This window comes from Platalea leucorodia, assembly GCF_965183815.1.
Source record: "Platalea leucorodia genome assembly, chromosome: 3".
In the NCBI taxonomy this organism is placed as follows: Eukaryota; Metazoa; Chordata; class Aves; order Pelecaniformes; family Threskiornithidae; genus Platalea; species Platalea leucorodia.
Window position 1 is genome coordinate 8,382,790 of NC_138825.1, and position 21,249 is coordinate 8,404,038.

At 41.2% G+C, this 21,249-nt stretch overlaps 1 protein-coding gene across 1 annotated transcript in view; it reads left to right on the forward strand.

The window, feature by feature from the left end:
- MACROD2 (mono-ADP ribosylhydrolase 2) overlaps window positions 1-21,249 on the forward strand; it is an 890,030-nt gene that overhangs the window by 614,884 nt on the left and 253,897 nt on the right. The window contains exon 8 of the mRNA XM_082306167.1: window positions 8,901-8,974. Coding sequence (XP_082162293.1) covers window positions 8,901-8,974 — 74 coding nt within the window. The remainder of the gene's footprint in view (window positions 1-8,900; window positions 8,975-21,249) is intronic.

The window sequence follows — 21,249 nt, forward strand, 5'->3', positions numbered from 1 at the left end:
GTGCTGGGCTGGCAATGCTGGCTGTTTTCTTTATGTGACTTTGTATTTTTGTCCACTGCCTATGTATGTTTTATTCCTCTGAAGTTTCTCAGACTTTTTATACTGTCATCTCCCTTTATTTTGCTGTGGTAGCTTGTCTTCCCTCACGTCCCTCATACGTGTGTATCCCGAAGTCCTTGTACTTGTAACTCCTGTCACAATGTGCTGCCTGTTCTAGTTGAAATACTGAGAGCTCCAGCAAAGCCACAACAGTCCTGATATTGTCTCTGACAAATTCAGCCCTCCTCCCCCAAACCCTGCACCCCATCTTGCAGCAAGAGGTCCTGTGCTCCCTCCCTCTTCCTCCTCTTCCTCCACCCCAACCTGCTGTGTTTCAGTGCACTTTCCTGGCTCCTGCTGTCTGCACAAAGATCCTGTCGGCAAGGAGAAGAAAGAGCCTCTCGTAGCAATTTCTCTTCCTCCTTCCCCTGCCCAGCCTGCAGTGGCAGACGCATTAGTAGACATCAGGGACTCCGGCAAGGAGAGGCATGTCGAGAATATCTCAACTTCAGGCGAGCCTTCAATTAGAGTTTGCAATCAATTGCAAGATGCATTTCCATAGAGAACCAGGCTCTGCAAGGTCCAGGATTGTTACTTTATTCCAATTGCTGAACAGCAGATCTCTGGATGCTTAGGCTTCTCTCAGTGCTTAGGGGCACTGTGTGTCAAGGAGGGCCTGAAACAGTGTCAGTAAAGGTTAGCTGGAACACATTTTTTTGAAAAACTACCAGTTTCAGGTGGAATTCAGAGGCGGGGGGGCGGGGATGTTTGTTTGGTTTTGATCTCTTGCAGCACTGGCAAGGCACTTCAGGACGATAGGATTGATTCCTTACACATTGCTTCAGCAGAGAACAACAAGGCATTTTTATTTAAATCAGTGGGTAGAATAAATGTTTAACCTTGTTGGAATTGTAACTACAATGAAGCCAATATCCCATTGCTGTTCAATTCGGTGTATGATGGGAGATTTCACAGTTGACTAGTGCTTTACACTTTGTTTCAAATTACTTTTGCTGTATTATGTTGCCACCCTAAAAAAACAACTTACTTGCTATATACGAATAAGTAGAAGATGAAATACTCTGCATTAAGGAGCTCACGTACACTTTGAAACCTCTTTCAATTAACGTTTCTCTGTACAGCACTCGTTTCTGGAATAGCAGTTCTGGATATGGCATATAGTGTGTTTTAAGAAGAATTGTGTACTTGAGCTCGTGAACAGCTGCATACATGTGTCTAATCGGCTGTGTAATTTACGCAAACGTTGCATATACGCTCTCATAGGTAGATTTTATAATTGTGAAACTACCTATGTAAGTATATCTCTCACTTGCATTTGCATTGTATATGCTCTCTCTTACCATATGGGAATGCTAATTGCCAGAGTAGTGGGATCTTTTCCCTTTCAGTGTTGTGGTGGCATCTTTCTGCTGTTTCCCCTGTTATGCTCAGCTTGAAGCCTTAATGTTCCCCATGGGCATTAGAAATACCCTGACAGACAGAAAAGCTCCGTCACATAGCACAGTAAACAGCACAGCTCTGAAGCAGTTTCCTTCCCAGCGAGTCTCCGAGTATTGCTTGCTATATTTTTTTACAGGACTGTTTAGAGAATGCATTTATCCATGATGTGGTCCCCCTGCAAGCATACTCCCTATAAATGCTGGGAAAAGTATGAAACCAAAATCTTGACTTCTAATGAAAATCTACTGCCTGCTGCAGAAAAGTGAAATTCTTGCAAATATGCAGCTCTCCTGCAGAATCCTGGTATAATACCTCCTGCAGTAAGGTACTCATAGGGAAGCTCTATTCCTTTTCAGCAGCCCAAGTGTAAATGTATTTTCAGTAAAACTTTTTTTTTTTTCCTTCTCCCAGTGCTACCAAATATCAAACAGCTTAGTAAACTTAACATCTAGTTTTTCTTTAGTGGAATCCTAAGACCTTGTTAGTGCAAGCCTCTATCTGCTCACATGGCCTAAATAATTATAGTATATGCCTATATTCAGCTGACACTTTTAAGACAATTATATGGCAGGTATTTTCCTGATGATATCAGTGTAGTAGAGTGTGAAGTGAAGCGTGGTGTGATATCACGTTTCAGAGAAACAGCAACGTTTCTTGCACATTAGCCACCTTCTTGTAACTGACCTCTCTTCGACTGCACCCATAAGCTGAGTCCAGATTTGCAACTTGTACAGAAAAAGTGGCTGAGTTGTACCTGATGAAGGTGGATTGCCGTGCAGATCGGACAAGAGACCCGTGTCAGTCAGCACAGCAATGAGCATGTGCTGGGCATCTTTTCTGACAAGCCAAGGCTGAGCCAGCCCTGTTGTCAAGAGAGCCAGCGCATCTCGGCCTGCAACCTGTCTTGGTTTTGCTGACTTTCATGGGGTCTGTAACGTGCCCTGGTGCCAGCATTGACTCTGGTTGACTTAACTGGGGATCACCGAGTTACCCAGTGCATTTCTGTGGATGAAGAAGGGTGCCCTGTCATTTCGATACTCGACCTGCTTTGTGTCACTGCATCATAGCAGAGACATTGTTTCTTGCATTAGTTGCTAGATGCTTATTGTGGGCTTCTTTATTAACCATCTTCTACCAGCTGCCTCTTTATCATGGCAGTGATTGAATGCAATTGGCAATCATTCTTCAGGAACTGTATGTATTTCCCTGTTGCTGCTGAATTTTTTCACTCAAGGAAAATGAAAAGGCATGTTCCTTGCTTGAGAGGAATTGAGAGACATATAATGGTTTCTTCAGAAGAACGTTTTGTTTATGCGTTCTGAAAATTTCTCATTTTCCTTTGACGTTTCATATGCATGCTAATTAATTACTCTAGGATAGTCTATAAGGGCTACAGTGAATATGTGCAGCTTTGTTTCTTGGGGTAACTGGGCTAACAGAAAGGTTACTGCCTTTTCACAGTACTTAATTTCACTGTCTTTCTGAGAGTTACTTTTTGAGTGGACAGCAAATAAGGTTTTCTCTGGCTGAATGAGTTCAATAAGGCAAGGTAGGTTATTTAGCAGAAGATTCATGGCTCTTCTCTTTAGTTTTCAATGCAGCTGATCCAAATGAGGGCACTTCCTTTCCAGGTTGTGAGCATCCACAAAAATGATCAAGCTAGCAACTTGTCAGCTTGTTTATCCAATCACTGTGTGATCATGGTTATATTAAAAAGGGGGGAGAAGAAGAAAGCTCAAAAATAGCACCAACCTAAGCTTGTTGGTAGAATGCTACTACTATCTCTGCTGCTTAAACAGGCCAGATTTACCATGGTAATTGGAATCAGCCTAGCACGAATGATTTCATTTTGACTACTAAAATATATCTTTGACAAGATGATTATATGGGATCGGTTGCAAGATTATACTGCTAGTTTCGCAACTGAAGGACAAGTGAATGTATTGAGTAACCCCACCTCAGGCATGCTGGGCTGTGCATCTCATTTGTTTCCTTTTATTGTCATAAAGTGATAACGCTGAAGTGTTATGATTAGTGTGTTGTCAATAGCTGGCCTTAACCCACATGCCCATAATGAAGCTCAGTTACTCACATGTCTGTTGTGATTCAGAAAGCATTTTTAGCCCCGATGATAATACTGGTTTTCAGAACATATATGGAATAAAAGCTTAGTGCCTTTTTTCTTTTTTTTTTTCTTTTGTAAAACAAACCTTGGAAATGTCTTTATTTTCCACACCATCTGGTCCTGATGATTGCCATAGAGTAAATACTTGATGCATGGTGGAAATACCCTGTCATACTGACTGCAGAGGGGGCTTTCAGTACACTTCCACAGTGTCAAAATATGACTGTTGAGCTACTATTTGAAGAGCATCCGTTATGTATTATTAAACATCATCAGCAAATATATAAACTAAATAAATGGAAGTTATTACATTTTGACAGCCATGTTGATTAAACAATGGGATTGGGGTTTGATTTTAGAACACGAGAACAGTCTGTAAACTATCACATCTTGATATATGCACAAACATGCCAGCATAGATATTTTTCTAAGAAAGTATGAGAAACACATAATGAGTATTTGTGTTGATGTGCATTTGGTTCTTTTCATGATTTGCTTCAAAATGAAACCATTAAAACTGGCAAATAAGAATATTAAGATTGTGATGAGCCTTTCAGAAACCATAGAGAAGGGAGCATATTTTAAATGAATAAAAACCTGTCTAGCATTTAGGCTGTGCTAACAAAAGAAGATGCAGACTTTTTTTTAACCAGGATGAGTTGATTTACGGAAAACATTAGGCATCTCAGTTAAACTGACAAATTATAACGCTTACCCCTGCAGCTACTGAAGTGATTTTCTGGATTGACATTTGCTTGTTAGTATTATAACCTAACGGATATAATCTGTTATCGTCATCTTCAGCTATATCCTATTAAATGTTGATTATTCAGTAGTTATGTTTTGTTAATGGGCTTTTCATGGGGTGGTGGCATTACCTGATTGTAAGTCAGACATTTTTAATAAGATGCAGCATTGGATTGAGCACAGTAAAAGAGACAGATAAAGCTACCAGCATCTCCATACAATTTGGGAGGCCCTTAAATAGATTTCTATTAATATTATCTCATAAAATCCTTGTTGCGCTGTTATTCGTTGAAGAACTTCTAGCATACATTTTTCAGGTACTGCACAGACAAATTAGGCATACAGTAACAGACACTCACAATAGTGTAAACATTTCTCTGTTAAATTCCCCAAGCACAAAAGGCTGAGCATTTACACTAGAGTGTCTAACAACAGGGAATTCATTGCATATTTTTTCTACGTTGATGAAACAAGGGGACTTATGTTCTTACCAGTTGCTTTCCAGGGAATAAATACAAATTGTAAGGGGAACTTCAGCATGTATCTCTACAGTTACTGTCTTTTTCAGTTCTTCACACTCTCCTCCTTTAAAACAGCACATTTATTTAATATCAGATATTTCAAAATAATTCTGCCAGATCTTATCATGCCTTCTCTGGAGAACTATGACCATGATGACTGCAAGAACTTGCACAGTGTACAGCATGTTTCAGCAGCCATTTCTCAGGTCAGTGTTACAATTTCCAGGAATAAGGTGGTAAAATCCTGGAAAGAGGTGCAGAAGCTCATAAGTTTGAAGACCTTTAAAAGCTTTCATAGGCTGTCACCGTGGGTAATATCTGTGCAAGGACATACCAAAAGCAGTAGAGTTCAGATGAGGTACATTTTATGTGATTGTAGTAGGATGGGGTTTTTGTAGTGGGGAGTATGACAACGCAGTCATTCGTCTTAGGGAGTGAACGTAGTAGTACATACATCTGTTAGCAACACGCACAGGGGAGGAGAGGAAGTTTCGAAGCTCGGCTGTGGCTTGCCTGATGCTGGTACCCCAGTCAGTGTTAAAGGTGGCAGTCGCTTTTCTAAAGGCGTATACAAAGGCAGCTGTCCTGTCTAGAGTGACATTTTAGCTGTGAAGCAACTGGACAAAGACATGAGAGCTTTCATACCAGTTTCCAAGCAAATTACAAAGATTTTGGAGTAACAAGTGTTTCTGGAGACACGGGTGCAAGACAGCCGTTTCCCATATGGCCAGAGGGACAGGCACGTGGAGGTGGTCAGCACTGACGTACTTCCCAGAGTTGGTAGTGTTCAACGAGCAGAGCAAAGCTCAGCCCTGGCCATGCATGTGCATGCTCTCTCTCCTTCACCCACTGGGTCTTTCAAACTGTGCAGGACTTTCTGCACGCCCTTGTTCCTACTGACTTCTCAGGCTTGCACCTACTGTGGCATCAGCTGTAAGGAATAAAACTGTACTTTAAAGGAAGGCTCCTGAACTGAGAGGGGCACAAGAAATGGCAGCTGCTTGCTTCTCAGATTTGCTATACTTGAAGGGCTGGGAGTAAATCCTGGCAGTAGACGGTGAGATGTGATTAGTGGGCACTGCAGAATGCAGAAGGCTGCAGTAAAATTGCCACTTGCTGAAGCATCTCTTCAGGAACCGAAGGCAGCCTCTGCCGTTTCTGTGGTGTAGCGGGATTTGCTGCCAAAATGTCGGCTTCACCACTGGAGGATGTAGGAGGGCCAGCCCAAGTTAGAGGCCCGTGTGGGTAGGTACACACTTCACCCCACACCTATCCATGACACACGGCCTGCCAACCCTCCCTTTTTCTCCAGCCAAATAAACCCAGTGAAGGCCTGCGGAGGCACCACTTGCCTGTACCTTACGGCTAATGCTTCTTTGCCTTTTTGTGCCCTTGTCCTTTTCAGTATTCTGGAGGAGCACTCACTGCAGTAACATGGGCCAGTGTCACTCTTATTACTTTACCTGTTTTATCTTTTGTGAAATTGAGCCTTTAGCCAGAATTGCCTGAGCTGCTGCTCCAGCAGTCGGTTAACTGTGAGGCTCCTCGAGCTCATTTCTCTCAAGTAATTTGATTCCCACGTGCTCACTGAGATTGCTTTTTTGCTGAAAGTGGGGAAGGGGGATGGGTGTGTGTATGGGAGCAGACCAGAAATGTTATGGCAGACAAATGTAGCTTAGAGATAAAAACAACACAAAAACGTGTTTAAAAAGATCCCATCTCACTTTATCTCCCTTTAACCCAGTCCTATAAACCAAAATGTTTTTCTGTTTGAGAATCAGAGAGACAGGGCCTTTTGTGCTGGTGCAGGGTATGGAACAGGAGGCTAAATTCCATCCTGCTTCTGCATAAAGTCAATAAGGTAATCCTTTCATTAAAATTGCCAGAAATGTGTGTAAAATACTAATTAGATTTGTTTGGTAACTGGTCATAAAAGGCTTCTGTGGATGTCAAGATACTTTCTGAAATCATACACAGAAAGCAAGGCTTTTTATCTTGGTTGCCGAACTATTTCCTTTACATTGTGGTCACTTAGGAGTAATTGAACACCGGTTTTCTAGATAAGCTTCTATTTAAGATTGGTTAGTATGGCAGCAGTTTTCTAAATAATGTACAATTTATGGAGAGGTTCTATAAAATTGCTAGTGCTTTATCACAGTTTTGGGCAAATACCCTGCTGCAAGTGAGTGAAAAACAAGCCTGAAAAGTGAATCTTGCTGGAGGGAGAATTGTTCTGAAAATAAACCATTCAGTGCATAAACAATGGTATATCAGTTGTCTGAAATACGCATTTCTCCCTCTGCATGGCGTTCATTGTATGTCCAGGCAGATCTACTATACTCAGGGTACAGAATTTCTATGTTACAAAGTCACGGTTTGTTGGGTAGGATATTACTAATTTAAGCAGACGGTCTGCTTAGAGGTCTGTTATTTTATATGATGAAAATGAGGCTGTTGGAAGTCCCTGCTTTGGGTTTCGTTAGTGTTCATTAGTTTGTGTCATAAGACATACGCCTTGATGATATCAGCGGCATTATTAAATGTCATAAAAATATATTTTCCCAGTGGCAGTCGAAGTATCCACGGTAACACTTGTAGGATCTTAGCTAATTTTCCATCTTGGGCCTGGAAAAAAAGATTTCGAAAAATTTAAAACTATGCTTTATTGAGAAATGTGTGCAAAGGAAGCACATGCTAAATGTCAGTATTACTCAGACACTGACTATTTTACTTGTTGCTCTTGCTGGATAGCTGTCATCTGTCACTTCAAAACAGTATGTGTGCTGCTGGACAAAATCCTTGCAGCATCCAGTTACAGGGAGTAATGTTTTGGGGATGTGACTCAGAGGGTGGAGGGATTTTTTTTTTTGTCTGGTTGTTTTTTTTAATCTAGCAGTGCACAAGTTCTGCAAAAGGGTTAGAGAAGATACAAGTGTGGAGGATAATGTGCCAGGTCAAAAAGTTGGACACATCTACTGATTTTTGCAGAATCTGCATTTCAGTTTATGGTGCGAGGGGTGATGTATGATATAAAAAAAAGGCTGCATGTACGCAGCTGTATGCCAGATTTCATGACTGTTTCTGTCTAGCCCTGTTGCTTGCTTGTACACTGTGCCTGCAGCTCCACCTCTTCAAAGACTGTCCTATTAATCTAACCTACTGAGAGCTATTCATACAGCTTATGGGTTTTTATTTTTAAATCCTCACAAAAATGATTTGCTGCCCTCAAGTTAGGAATTTAAAGGAAAATTAAATTAAGGCTGCCTAAGTAATGAAAGCATCTTTAGATTTGATAGATAGAGACCATCAAAGCAAAAAGTCTGTATCCTTGGAAAGATTTCTGATATTGTTTAGTGCTGGGGGGAGTTACTATTGCTAGTATATCATGCAACATCAGGCCTTAAATTCATATGCTTATGCTTCATGAATTCCTTAATTTCCAAAGTTGTTCATTATGTTTTAGGTCATGAATTAAGAGATTTCTAACTCTAAACATTTCTATCCTTATAAGGCCTATGGCACTGGGGTCATGGCATTGTATAGTTTTGCTGACAGACGGATTAAAGAAAGAAAGCCTTAAGAAAGCCCTTATGCCTTAAGAAATGTCTGAATTTTTCTTGCATGCCACGAAATGTAAGCCCAGTATTTGTTACTGTGATATATGTGTTATATTGTTGCCTGCCTGGTATGACACATGTATAGCTCTCTTGTTTCTACTTGTCTTGAGCTGTGGAGCTTTCCTAACTAGAGTTTTTAAAAAAAAAAAAAAAAAAATCCAATAAAACATCACTGGCCCTATTTTCAATTTGTTTAGCTGGGAAAAGAGTAATTGATGTTACCTAAAACCTTTATACAAATTTGTGAAGAAGGGAGTTGACCAACTGTAATCCCAAAATAGTCCAAAAAAATGGGGATGGGGGGTGGGGGATGGAATCCAGATTTTTATTTCCTTATATGTATAGAAAAATGTGTGCCTTTTATTTATCTCTCATTTATTCTGTCTTTAGGTTTTCCAAATGAACCTGCTGCTGTCATTGCCCTTAACACTATTAAGGAATGGTTAAGCAAGAATCACAATGAGGTATGGAATAAAATATAAATTTCCCAAATTTCTGTTTAAGATTATGGTCTTTGACTCCAAAACTGTGAAAAGAGTAAACGTAGGCTTGAGCCTCAGAGTCTTTTATTGTTTATTATTTAGTCTTAAGACCAATGAAATCAGGTCAGGACAACATAGCCAGGGGAAGATTGTTATATTTAAAAGCTACACTGGAGTTGAAGGGAAATACCTTTGTTTGAAACCATACTGTGTGTTTCCTGTGCATTGTAATCTTTCCTGGCAAAGTAAAAGACTATTCTCTTCCTAAGCTGTTTCTGAGCGTCAGAGTTTTCGTGTAATAATGAGCAGATTCTTGGAAAGGAAATGTATATAACAGTTGTCAGTGGAAGCAGCTACCAAAGGTCAGTGGTGTTCCAGGGGTCACTTTACAGTAAAGAGCTCTATGATAGTATTTTCTATTTTTGTTAATTTTTGGTTTGCTTACAGTTTAAGTGTTCGTTTTCCCGGGAACACTCAACTAAATATGTGACACAACTGTGAATTTTTAACAGGACTGGTCTTCTTCCAGTGTTAACATGATGGTGATTATTTTTACAAGACAAAAAATGCTTTCAACAGAATAATCTCCATATCTCCCCTTTCTAGTTTTTGTCTTTCTCTGGTTTGAGTTCTTAGAAGCCTGATAGTTCCTAGTGTTGAATTGGAGAAATGCAACAAAGAAGCGATAGAACAAATAAAATAATCATAACATCTTAAACTGAAGATATGCCTGTTTCCTCATGATGACAGACAGCAGATTTCAGACAGCTAGAGCTGTTCAATATTTTTGTCTGAAAATATTTAACAAAGCATCCAGTCGAGAAGCACTGGCTACAGGGACATAATTAGTAGTATTTTTTGTCTAGCAATATATTCAGGGGGCCTTTTTGTCACAAGAATCTGATACGTGAGGGTATGAATTTAGCCGTTTTATGTGGTTTGGTTTGTTTTTTACCAGCTTTGAATTGAAAGGAAATACTATGTTGAGATTTGAATTGTAAGTTGAGGCTTTCAAACCTGAAAGTACACTAAGGAGTGTGTACATGTTTGGACACCGGTTCTTTGTAGCACTGAGCACTCGGTAGCTTCCTGTGACTTAGAGATCTGAGCAGTGAAGCAGGAGTTTTGGATGGAAGGCTTTGTTAACACTATAGGTGCCCAAGTGTCATCAGCCTAGCTCTAGGCTTATATTTTGGGGAATCTAGTTTGTTAGTATGTAACTTTAACCCTTAAGTGTAAGGTTAGGACCTCTATGTTTGTGCTGCTTTGCCACCTTATAATTTCTCTTAGTTGCATTTTTACCACATAAATTAAAAAATAGGCTGCATATCTTTTTTTTTTTTTTGCTCCAGAAGTAAGCTTTTCTCCCTCAAAAGCTGAGTATGTATTGTATATACGCTCCTTAATTACTTTTCTCTTAGCAGTATTACAAGAAACCTTACTTCGTTTGGTAGACTGCCTATCAAAAGTGCAGAAGTTTTCTTCACGAAAACTATTTTCTGAAGTATTTTATTCTATGGTTCAACCATTGCTTCTCAGCTATAAGACAACTTTCAATACACTTTGTCTTCATTTTTTTCTCCTTTTTCTGCTTCTGGCCTGGAAACTCTCGTATGCCCCACGTGTCACTTTTCCCTCTTTCGTTTAGTTAGTGTGTGGCTTCCACGTTTTTCTGGTTCCCTCCGTAGACTTCAAGTGAGCTCCTCCCCTTGTCCTCAGAAAGCTCCAGGTCTGTTTTGGAAGAAGACTTGAGGTTCATAGGAGAGGAGATAGTGATTGAAGTGACAGTGTTTGTCATATATGTTCATGACTCTTATCTGAGTTATAATAATTTTTTATGTGTTTTGACTTGCGTTTGCAAAATGCCACTGTATTTATGGTCCACGCAGTTTAGAGTAAACTATGAACACTGAATATGCATGATTCCTCCTTTCTCACTCTCTGTAACAAATTCCCTTCTAATTCTTGGCCTTCTTGTCTGCCTACTTCTAAACCTCCTGTCTCGCTCCCCGCAAACTCCAATTTAATCTGAATTCTTTTTCAATAAGTAGCTGTAGTTTACAATGTTTGGACAGTTAAAGGAGAACAGGCTGTCCTGACTACAAAACAATTGTTAAAAATGATCCTACTGAGCTTACGTCACGGCTGTTTTTTTTAATTTGGACTAGTATAGCCAATAGTTGTGTTATTAAATGTTTCTGTACACCCTGAATCCCAGACTCACCAAGTTGAGATCTCATGCTGTTTGATGCACTTGAAGATGTACATGTGATGCATTTGGTGCAATTATTACGTATCTGTGAATATGACAATTCGTAGCTAATCCCCAAGAGTGTTTGTTATTTTCCTAAGTGGAGTACTAGATTTCAGTCAAGATACATTTTGAGAGTCCAGTTAGTTATCCATAGCTTTATACTTTCTTGTACAAAGCCTTCCCTCTTTGTAAGGTTTTTCTGCGATCTACCGGCTTGAATTTTAGAGTATGGCATACTAGCAAGTTTTACATGTCATAAATAAGTCAGCAGCAAAATAAAAATACTTAATGATTCTATTGAAGGTAGCAGTAACTTCTGCAGTGAGAGGGATCTTTGACAAGCATACAGTTGTCAGGTTGCTGGTGTTTAATGCATATAGCAAGGTGGGCGTAGTTCATCTGGTTTAAATGAACTGACATAGCTCTGCGCCAGGTGTCAATCTGATCTATTTCATATTGTGTACGCTTACTCCCTTGCAGTAGATTTTGGGCTTTGAGTAGTAATATTACTAGTAGTAATATTAGCGATGTTACTAGTAGTAATATTCGCAAAATTTTCCACAAAATACCTCATCATACAGCAACGGAAATGAAAGGGAATTTCTATGTCTCAACAATATAGTCTCCTCTTACTGCAGATAACTATATGATATAGTCCTTTCTATAAACTTCTGTCATAAAGATAGAGCAACTTCCACTACACCTACTGGATATTTAAATTCACATGTTCTAATCTGGGAGCAAAACCTCTAACGATTTGCCACGAGGCCAGAGGGCTACCCGTGTTTCACTCGGTTATCACTAACCAGAACCACTCTCCTGACGCTGGCTGCGCTATCAGAATGAGTCAGTGTGTCCTGCTAACAGCCTCTCCTGAACAAAACAGGCCTCCTGCACTTGGCTCTGCCAGAGTTAAATGAATCAAAGTCAGCTTCTTCCCTTCATTCCTTCTTGTGCAATCTGCCTTGTCTTTGAGAAATCCTGTCCAGGTTCTGCTCCTTTAGTCCCAAAGATGTTTGGCAGGCAGTTATCCCCTTGGTAATGTTTGGTACTGGTTGTCCTAACTAAGATCTCAAACTTGTTGAGTGTAGATTGTGAATTGATCGAATGAATTCAAGAAGTTTTAGTGCAAGATAGAAACCAAAATGATAGCCTGCTCACTAGGAAATTTGCCTACATAAAAATAGACTTGGCAAGACCAGATAAGTGAATAAGATAGAAACCTGACAAATTTGTAAGTCTTTTGTTGTGCTCTACAGCAGCAGTATCTTATCTGCCTTCCTGCATCCCAGGAAACTGTGACAAATTTGTGAAAGATAAGGCAATATTGTTGTTTTCTCCTCTCTGCCTTCCTGTAGTACTTCTTTCCTTTGATGCTATAATGAAGATTTTATCCACACTGATATTAATTCAAAATATAAATAAATCGGTGGCTATATTCCTTAGCCAGCCTGGGGGCCTGAAAATATAACCTAAATGACTCCATTGTTGCAAGCTGTGTTAGAGTTCTACGAAGTTCTCTGTCATAGTATTTAGAAGAAAAGTGATTTGCATTTAATAAAAGGTTTTCTTATCCAAGTCCATTGTTGTGCTTGACCCCTCAGGTGTTTGCATAAAAACTTATTAGCATGCTTAACTCCGATGTCGCTCAGATGAATGTCTCATTACCATGCAAATGGAGTTAGCTCCTTTCTGAGGTTAATTGTTACAAAGCAACACAGAGAGAGATCTATTGTAATTTACTGAACGCGGAACACCAGCTAGGCAGGGCAGCAGCCATCGTATTCTAGCGGGCTAAAACTTGACTACGTGAAATCCACTAGGGAAAAACAACAGTATTGTAAGTAATGGTTTGGACTTAGTTGTATGTAACACACAGCACTGTTCTGGTCTTGAAACGCAAGTCTTAGTCAAACTAATGTCTGGCCATGTTTTACACCAAGGTCTGCTGACTGGCAGCCAGAGGGCAAATCTAGTTTAGAAGCTGGTAAATGGTGTTATACTGTAAGCGTAGAAATCCCTTGGAGCAAACTCACAAGAATGGCCACAGTCAGCAGTACTGGGTTAATTTACTGCAGACCACCTAGACTATCTCTTTAGCAAACTGCATTTTCACATTTCACAAAGTGCTCCAAAGGTTTAATAGAATTCTTCAGAGCACAAAATAGAATTGGATCCCATCCTTTAGGAAATTATACACTGGGATTCATTTAAAAATGCGCATTAAGCTCTTTGAACAGTTCACAATGTTTCTTTCTGGGATAATTTGGCAAGGTTTGAGATATTGCCACCTGATTTTCCATAATGGTATCACAAAAGAATTGACACCTTCAAATACTGGACCCCCTTACATTTTTGGGGGCAGTGGGGAGAGGGTCATGTTTGGCTTTTTGTGGTGAGTATCTTTGAACATTTGCAATGTTAGAAATTGTTATTTGCTTTTACTTCAGTGTCACGCTATGTTTCTCAAAAGGATGAAAAACAAAAAATTCTCAGTGTATGCCTTGCCTTATGTCACTGACATGAAAAGCCTCAGGACTTTTTCACTGCTCAAGAAAAGACTTTAATTTAACAGCACATTTAGTTCAAAGTATTGTTCATTCTCTTGCACAATATCTCACAACATTTATTACGCACCCCAGTAGAACAACAACCAGGAAAGTGTGATTGCAATATATGTTCCATTGAAATAACTGATTGTTGTGGTTTAACCCCAGTCAGCAACTGAGCACCACACAGCTGCTTGGTCACTCCCCCCCCCCGGTGGGATGGGGGAGAGAATCAGAAGAGTAAAAGTGAGAAAACTCGTGGGTTGAGATTAAGGCAGTTCAATAGGTAAAGCAAAAGCTGTGCGCACAAGCAAAGCGAAACAAGGAGTTCATTCACTCCTTCCCACTGGCAGGCAGGTGCTCAGCCATCTCCAGGAAAGCAGGGCTCCATCACGCCTAACAGTTACTTGGGAAGACAAACGCTATCACTCCGAACATTCCCCCCTTCCTCCTCCTTCCCCCAGCTCTATATGCTGACCATGACATCATATGGTGTGGCATAGCCCTTTGGTCAGTTGGGGTCACCTGTCCCGGCTGTGTCCTCTCCCAGCTCCTTGTGCACCCCCAGCTGCTCGCTGGTGGGGTGGGGGGAGAGGCAGAAAAGGCCTTGACTCTGTGCAAGCGCTGCTCAGCAGTAACCAGGACATCCCTGTGTTATCAACGCTGTTTTCAGCACAAATCCAAAACATAGCCTCATACTAGTTACTATGAAGAAAATTAACTCTATCCCAGCCCAAAACAGCACACTGATGCAGATGAAAAGCACAGATGGAAAATAAATCAACACATTCCTGGTTCCTTTTCATTAGAATAACTACTAGAGAGAGATTTTTTTTTTTTTTCTTACTTTGCCTCAAGTACATGATATTTAGGTCCCTGTGTTTTAGCAAGAGTTCTGCATCATCTCACTGCCAAAAAACAATTTATACGTTTCCAGCAAAACAGGATGAGCAAAATCCTGGTACAGTTGAAATTAGTGGAACTCTGTTTTCAGTGGGAGGGCAGGATCACACTTGCTATACTCCTCAAGATAAAAATTTTCAGGAGGAAACACCTGGTTTGTCAAGTTAGGCACACCACAGCATGGGTGCCCTGCACCTGTGCTCCATTTTGTACTGTGCTTCCTCCAAATCATGGTGATATTTTCCAGTAGTGAGAAAGTGGAATCACCTTTCCTGCACACTGATTCCCATACATGCTTGTGTCTTGGTGGGATGCAGGGGTTGGGCTGGCCTGGCCTCACCAGCAGGAGCTGTGGGTGTATGAGAGCAGGGAGAGCTGAGGAGATGCTCCCTGCAGTGGGGGCCATGGATGTGACTGGAGGGACTTTTATCCTGCTGATAAAAGCTGTGTGAGCAATTGAGTTTCCAAGGGTGGGGAGGGTATGTAGGAATTGGAGGAAGGGAAGATCTGTGATGAGAAAGAAGAGCTTCAGGGATTATGCTGTTCTACTTGTCCTCGTGGAGCTCATCATCCCGATGCTATGGTAAGCAGGTGTCTCCTCCTGGCTGGGAAAGGCCAGAGTAGGGCAGTGAGGGAGCAGTTTCCTCAAGTGCAAGATGCAGCTGAGAGGTCCAGCAGGACTTAAACCAGCTGTGCTGTATGTTGGCCGCCCAGGCCTAAGCCTGCTTGAGGCATCTTGGCTCAAAAGAGTTATTGTTGCTGAAATAAAAAGAGTACTGGTCCTAGGTGCCTGAGGGAGGACAGGACCGCTTCATGGGCTGGCAGACATGGCACAGGACCCACAGGAGAGCTGTTGGCCTCCAGAGGGATATTTGTGTGCCAGGCAGGATATCCCAAGCACCTCAAATGGTGGTAGGTACCGGTGCCTAGTTTGGAGAGAGGTAGATGTCCTGCTGGACAGCTGCTGCCTGGGAGGACAGAGCAAAGGGAGTTGCTGCTGTTCTCTTGCACAAGGCAGGGTAGTGCAGGTGTGCCTCAGTGAGACTTTAAAAGCGCTAGAGGTTTATTTTGGGGTAAACTAACACGATCACGTGTCATGTGCAGCTCTCTGCAGGTAAGCGTGGCACCCCATGGTATCCAGTTGGGTACTACGTTAGTCTGGCAGTATCTGTGCTACGCAGTGTTATGTTACGTAGGCATATGCCTAGGAGCTGTAAGACAGCAGGGTAGGAACGTTTCTCATGTCTCTTCCTTCAAAATTGGGTCAGGCAGCTAAAAAAAAGTTGCGTTTACCTCCTGAGCCAGTGAAAACATCAGGGCAACCCAATTTCAGTATTTCTGCGGACTGCTTGCCTGAAAGATCATTTCCTTATTAATTCCCCCCCCCAAATTTCTCTTTCCCCCTCCCTTTGGTGGTCTCAGCAACCTAATTTTGGCTCTTCATTCTTCAGAGACAATTAAACAAAGTGGCATCTTGAGATGAGGTCTTTATCTCTACAAAAGCATGCAGATGGAGACAGTGTGTCTTGAAAAGTGTTGTCTGATGCAGTTTCCTTTAACGTAACCTCAGTTATATTCCCCTAGGCAGAGCAACTAAGTTTCTACATTTATTCCAAAAAGGAGTGAAGTAGCTAGCTGACAATATTTAATTAATGAAAGCAATTTTTTTTTTACAAAAAATTGACTAATGCAAACAACTCCCCCTAAGATAGTATTACTTTTGTTTTTGCTTGGATAGTTTTCATGCTTACAGTTTTACAGTTGTCAACAAGACTATGAGTAATTTTGAAAAAAAATATGTATTTATGCCTAAGGTGATACCTTTTTATGACAAGCTTAGGCCTGCACTGATGTGTATTTATTGTGAAGTATATTTATTACTCAGAAATAAAGCTCTGAAAATACAGGTTTCGATTGAAGCCACTGACAGATCCTCAAGGACAGTAAGGGTGCCGATAAAAATTCAGGCGGCTATTTTGGTAGCTCTTATATGCCAGTATCATTTGATTAACATAATCTCCCCCCCTCCCCCAGCACTGTTCTCTTGGGTAGGTTAAAAAATGATCTCCTTTCTATTTCTACATTCCAATTAGGTGGTAATCATATGCTGCTCTGATTGAAATGAAAATCAGCCATCATGCCACTGTCATCTAGCTGAAGTCGAGGAAAAAATGCTTTTCAACTTGTACAAAATTAAAATGATTTACTTGCTCTGTGTAGCTGCTCTCTCACTGGGCTCAAAGAGAGATTCAGTGCTGTCCCCAAAGCCCAAACCTAACTATCATCCCAACAGACAAGTCATTTTCTGAAATTATAAGTAAGCTGCCAAGGCAGCGATGCTTTCTTGTGTGTTCTTCAGACTGCTATTCAGGTAGAAGCCTGATAAAGCAAAGCAGACAAAGCCTGTATTCATTACACATGATACTTTATTTAATAAACTTAAAAAGCTTTTGTTACTTTTGATAGGTATTGAGAGAAAAGCAGGAAGGCATCCCTCTTGGAAAGAAGTGTTAGAGCTCGTGATTGCGACCAGTGCCCCATGTGACCAGTGCCCCATGTGACCAGTGCCCCATGTGACCAGTGCCCCATGTGACCAGTGCCCCATGTGACCAGTGCCCCATGTGACCAGTGCCCCATGTGACCAGTGCCCCATGTGACCAGTGCCCCATGTGACCGGTTTCTGAGTTACTCACTTGTGACCCAAATAAAAACGGGGCAGGGAGGAGCTGGAAACACGGCTTTCTGTCACCCCTTCCCCCTAAGATTTCTTGAGATCAAAGAAATCCACTTCTATGCATAGTATAGATGTTTTCAATGAATACATCTTTGTAAAGGTTTATATACACTTAGTGTACTGTGTAAATAATGACTCCTGTAACTCCATTACAGCTAATGAGTGTCACTAATACAAGACAGGTCTCTGCATGGGTTCTTTTGTGTTTACAGTAGTTAACTATCTAATAATTGAAATTTGTCAAAGCATTTATTCTTTTTATCCTTACAATTTAATGGTAGTTATGATAACAGGGACCTGAATAGCTTGAAAATTCTACAGGTGTGTAGCTAAATTAACAAAATTGTCTCTAGTTCAGGGTTGAGATTTCATCTTGTTTCTTTGTTTTTTTTCCTCCTGATTTCTGTACTCTTGGAGGGGCCTGGGTATTTTACAGAGCTGTGTGAAAAGACCTTAAAAATTAAATGGAAACAATGTTACCTTTTTTTCTTTCCTGTTACTTCTTGCATGACAAAAAAAGATCGTGATAACATCCCTTTATTTCAGTACTGGCTTTCAGGCAGAAATCCCAATAGTTTCAACTGGCTCGTCAAATCAGCCCAATGCTGAAGAGGTCCAGCCTTCATTTTGGGAAGATTCAGTTATTGTTGCTCCCCTTCTGGAGACTCTTCTTTAAATTGGCTGGTGCTCCTCACCTCGTGGGTACATAGGAATAAATAGACAAATAAATGAGGAATAGCAATCTGTGTAGTTCTAGTGAGATACATGAATAAAATACTTCATGAGTAACACAGAAATTGCTGTTACAATCTCTGTTTTGCTTCAGAGCTCTTCATATTAATAAATCTGTTGTGATTTATGTTTTACTATACTTTCATGTCTGTGGATTACAGCTGGATCTTAGCAGGAATTGAGCTGGAGAGGCAGGAGAAGGTTTGCCTTTTGCTCTGTGGAGGCTTGGAAGAAGGCTCCCATCAGGAAGACAGAGTTTTGGGAGACTCAGTGGAAGCTGTCTGCCGAGGGTGTGTATGGCCAGGTGGTCACCAGCAGCAGATAAACCAGCTGGCCAGCTGAAGCCTGTCCCTGATGCCAGTCAGCCACCCAGGCCTCACCAGGGTGCTGGCAGAAACCAGGGGAGGGTCCCTTTGGCTTGGCCTCAGGGCAGGGAGCCCAGCGCCCAGCCTCCTGCTCCACAGCCGCAGTCTTCATGGGATGTCTTTGATTTGGGGGTTTCCTTCAGCTGTAGGGTTTTCAGTTCTCTGAACTGACTCAGGTGATGTGTTCATCGATCTTTGCAGATGAGAAACGTCTGTCCGTGTGACCCGGGCCTCTCTGAGCGCCCTGGAGGTGCTTTAGCTGTGCAGCCCAGCGCGTGCTGGAAGCACGCGTGGTCGGGGCGGACAGCTACCAGCTGACGGTCGCGCTGCCTGCCCAGCCACAGCGCACAATGCGGTGCTAAGTGAAGCCACTCTGCTGGCATGGGCAGCGGCCCTTCCACACAAGCCAAGAGCACATGCTTTGTTTTGCTGGCACTTTCCTGGCATCCTGCAGAGCGTACAATGTCTGCTTTTTGGTGTTCTGTTTCCAATAAACTCACGTAGCTGTTTTGCTTCTGGAAAGCTGCCGCTTCTGTTCGATTTAAATTCAGTCCTGTTGCCTACAATTTTCCCCAAAGCAGAATGTCTAGCTTGGCATGTGAGGGTGAAATAATAATAAAATATAAAAATACGTTAGGCGAGTCTCATACTGGAGCAAGCATTGGATCACCCTACAAGGGACCAAACTGGTACAAGCTAGCTAACTATAAAGGGAATATTTTGTTAAGTTATATTCTGTCTTCCCATCTGAGATTTTATCTGGCCAACTCCTACCATCATCTCCGAGCATGTTAGCCATCAACAGTAGGTCACAATCAAATCTATACAGAAGGAAACCCGCGTGGATTCTTATAGCCGGAGTGCGTTCCCTCTGAGGAACAAAATGAGTTTATTGCTGCTAGACTACAGCATCTTGACATATAGTTTGAGATATATGATTCTGACATTTAATAGGTTAGATGATATTGGCCACATACTTCATAGGTTCTGTATCATACTGTATTCCTGGGAAGGTGAAAAATGGGTCTGTCTATTATATATGAAATGACAGAACAGATGAGAAGAGCACTGTGGATGTGGGGAGCATTGACAATAAGAACCTGTGGAAACATGGGAATGACTGGCGGGCTTCAAAGATAGTTAACCTGATAGTTAAAACAGAACAACGTGCTTAAATTCAAATGTGAGCACAGTTCAAGGGTGTGTATCGCCTTCCTGGTTAGACTTCAGGATAGATTGTGTGATTCTTTCATTTATTTGGGATTATGAAATAATTGAGAATAAATTAGGTGAGCTATGAAACTCTTTACTTCAGTAGGAATAAACAGTGCTTCCTGAGAAGTGTTTTTGAACAAAGGCTACAAAAAAAGACTTGCTCGGGTTCTCACCTTGCTTTTAACCTGATCTCTCATGAGATAACAGATGAAGGTTAATTTTTACTGGCGTAGGCTGTTTACAGCTACTAAATCTAAATTGGATTCATTTATTGAAGTCTTATTTTCTTTTTTTACATTAAGAAAAAGGATGAATGTACTTTGGGACTAGTAAAATAACTGGAAAACCATCAGTGGTTAAGAAGATAAATACTAGCTGAGTGTTAAAGCAGAATTATGTAGGTCTAAAAGCAGTATAATTTTACAGTTGAAATGAAAGTCACCATGGCACAGAGCACAGAGCTGACTTGCAGTTGTGCCTTATAAATAACCAGGTTAGAGTAGCCCATGTCTCTCTGCTTTTCTGTCTGTCTTCATCCTGATTCAGGAGTGCATTTTAATATGACCAGAATTGAATTTGGGATGCTTTTCTGAACCAGGAGTATTGAACTCTTCTGAGCCAGTATATTTGTCTTGTCTTTGCTATTAGACTAAAAATACCACATGCTAATACACTGCCATACTCTTTAGTACTGCAGTCCGAAATAAAATTGTAAAAAACAGCTGCTACATGTTCATCCACATGATCAATGCACAATAAATCCAGGGGGATAGGTGTCTTTCTGATTTCTCCCCCTTGCAAGAAACTAGGGCCTTTCATGAGCCCATCTCCAAGTGTCCTGGATTTGATGAGGTGTGAGGAAGGGAGTTTTCAGGTTCTGCATTCTTTTCTGGCTTCTTCCATCCAGCTCTTCCACACACTTAGAAGGGACTGTGTATTTAAGCCTCAATCCAGCTACGTGTTCTCAGGTTGGGGGAAAGGGTTTTATATATGACTTTCAGCCTCTTCCGCTGGGAATTTCACCTTTCATTTAAAATCCCTTTGGGTTTTGTAAGCCAAAAGGTTAAAAAGCCTTAGTCTTCTATTTGAAGAGAAGGCTGCGGGGTGACCTTATTGCGGCCTTTCAGTACTTAAAGGAGGCTTATAAGACAGATGGGGACAAACTTTTTAGCAGGGCATGTTGCGATAGGACAAAGGGTAATGGTTTTAAATGAAAAGAGGGTAGATCTAGACTGGATATAAGGAAGAAATTTTTTATGATGAGGGTGGTGAAACACTGGAACGGGTTGCCCAGAGAGGTGGTAGATGCCCCATCCTTGGAAACATTCAAGGTCAGGCTGGACGGGGCCCTGAGCAACCTGATCTGGTTGTAGATGCCCCTGCCCATTGCAGGGGGGACGGACTAGATGACCTTTAAAGGTCCCTTCCATCCCAAAGCATTCTGTGATTCTATTTCTGTATTCATAGTCTTATCCTTTAGTTGAGATGTTAATGTATAACTATTG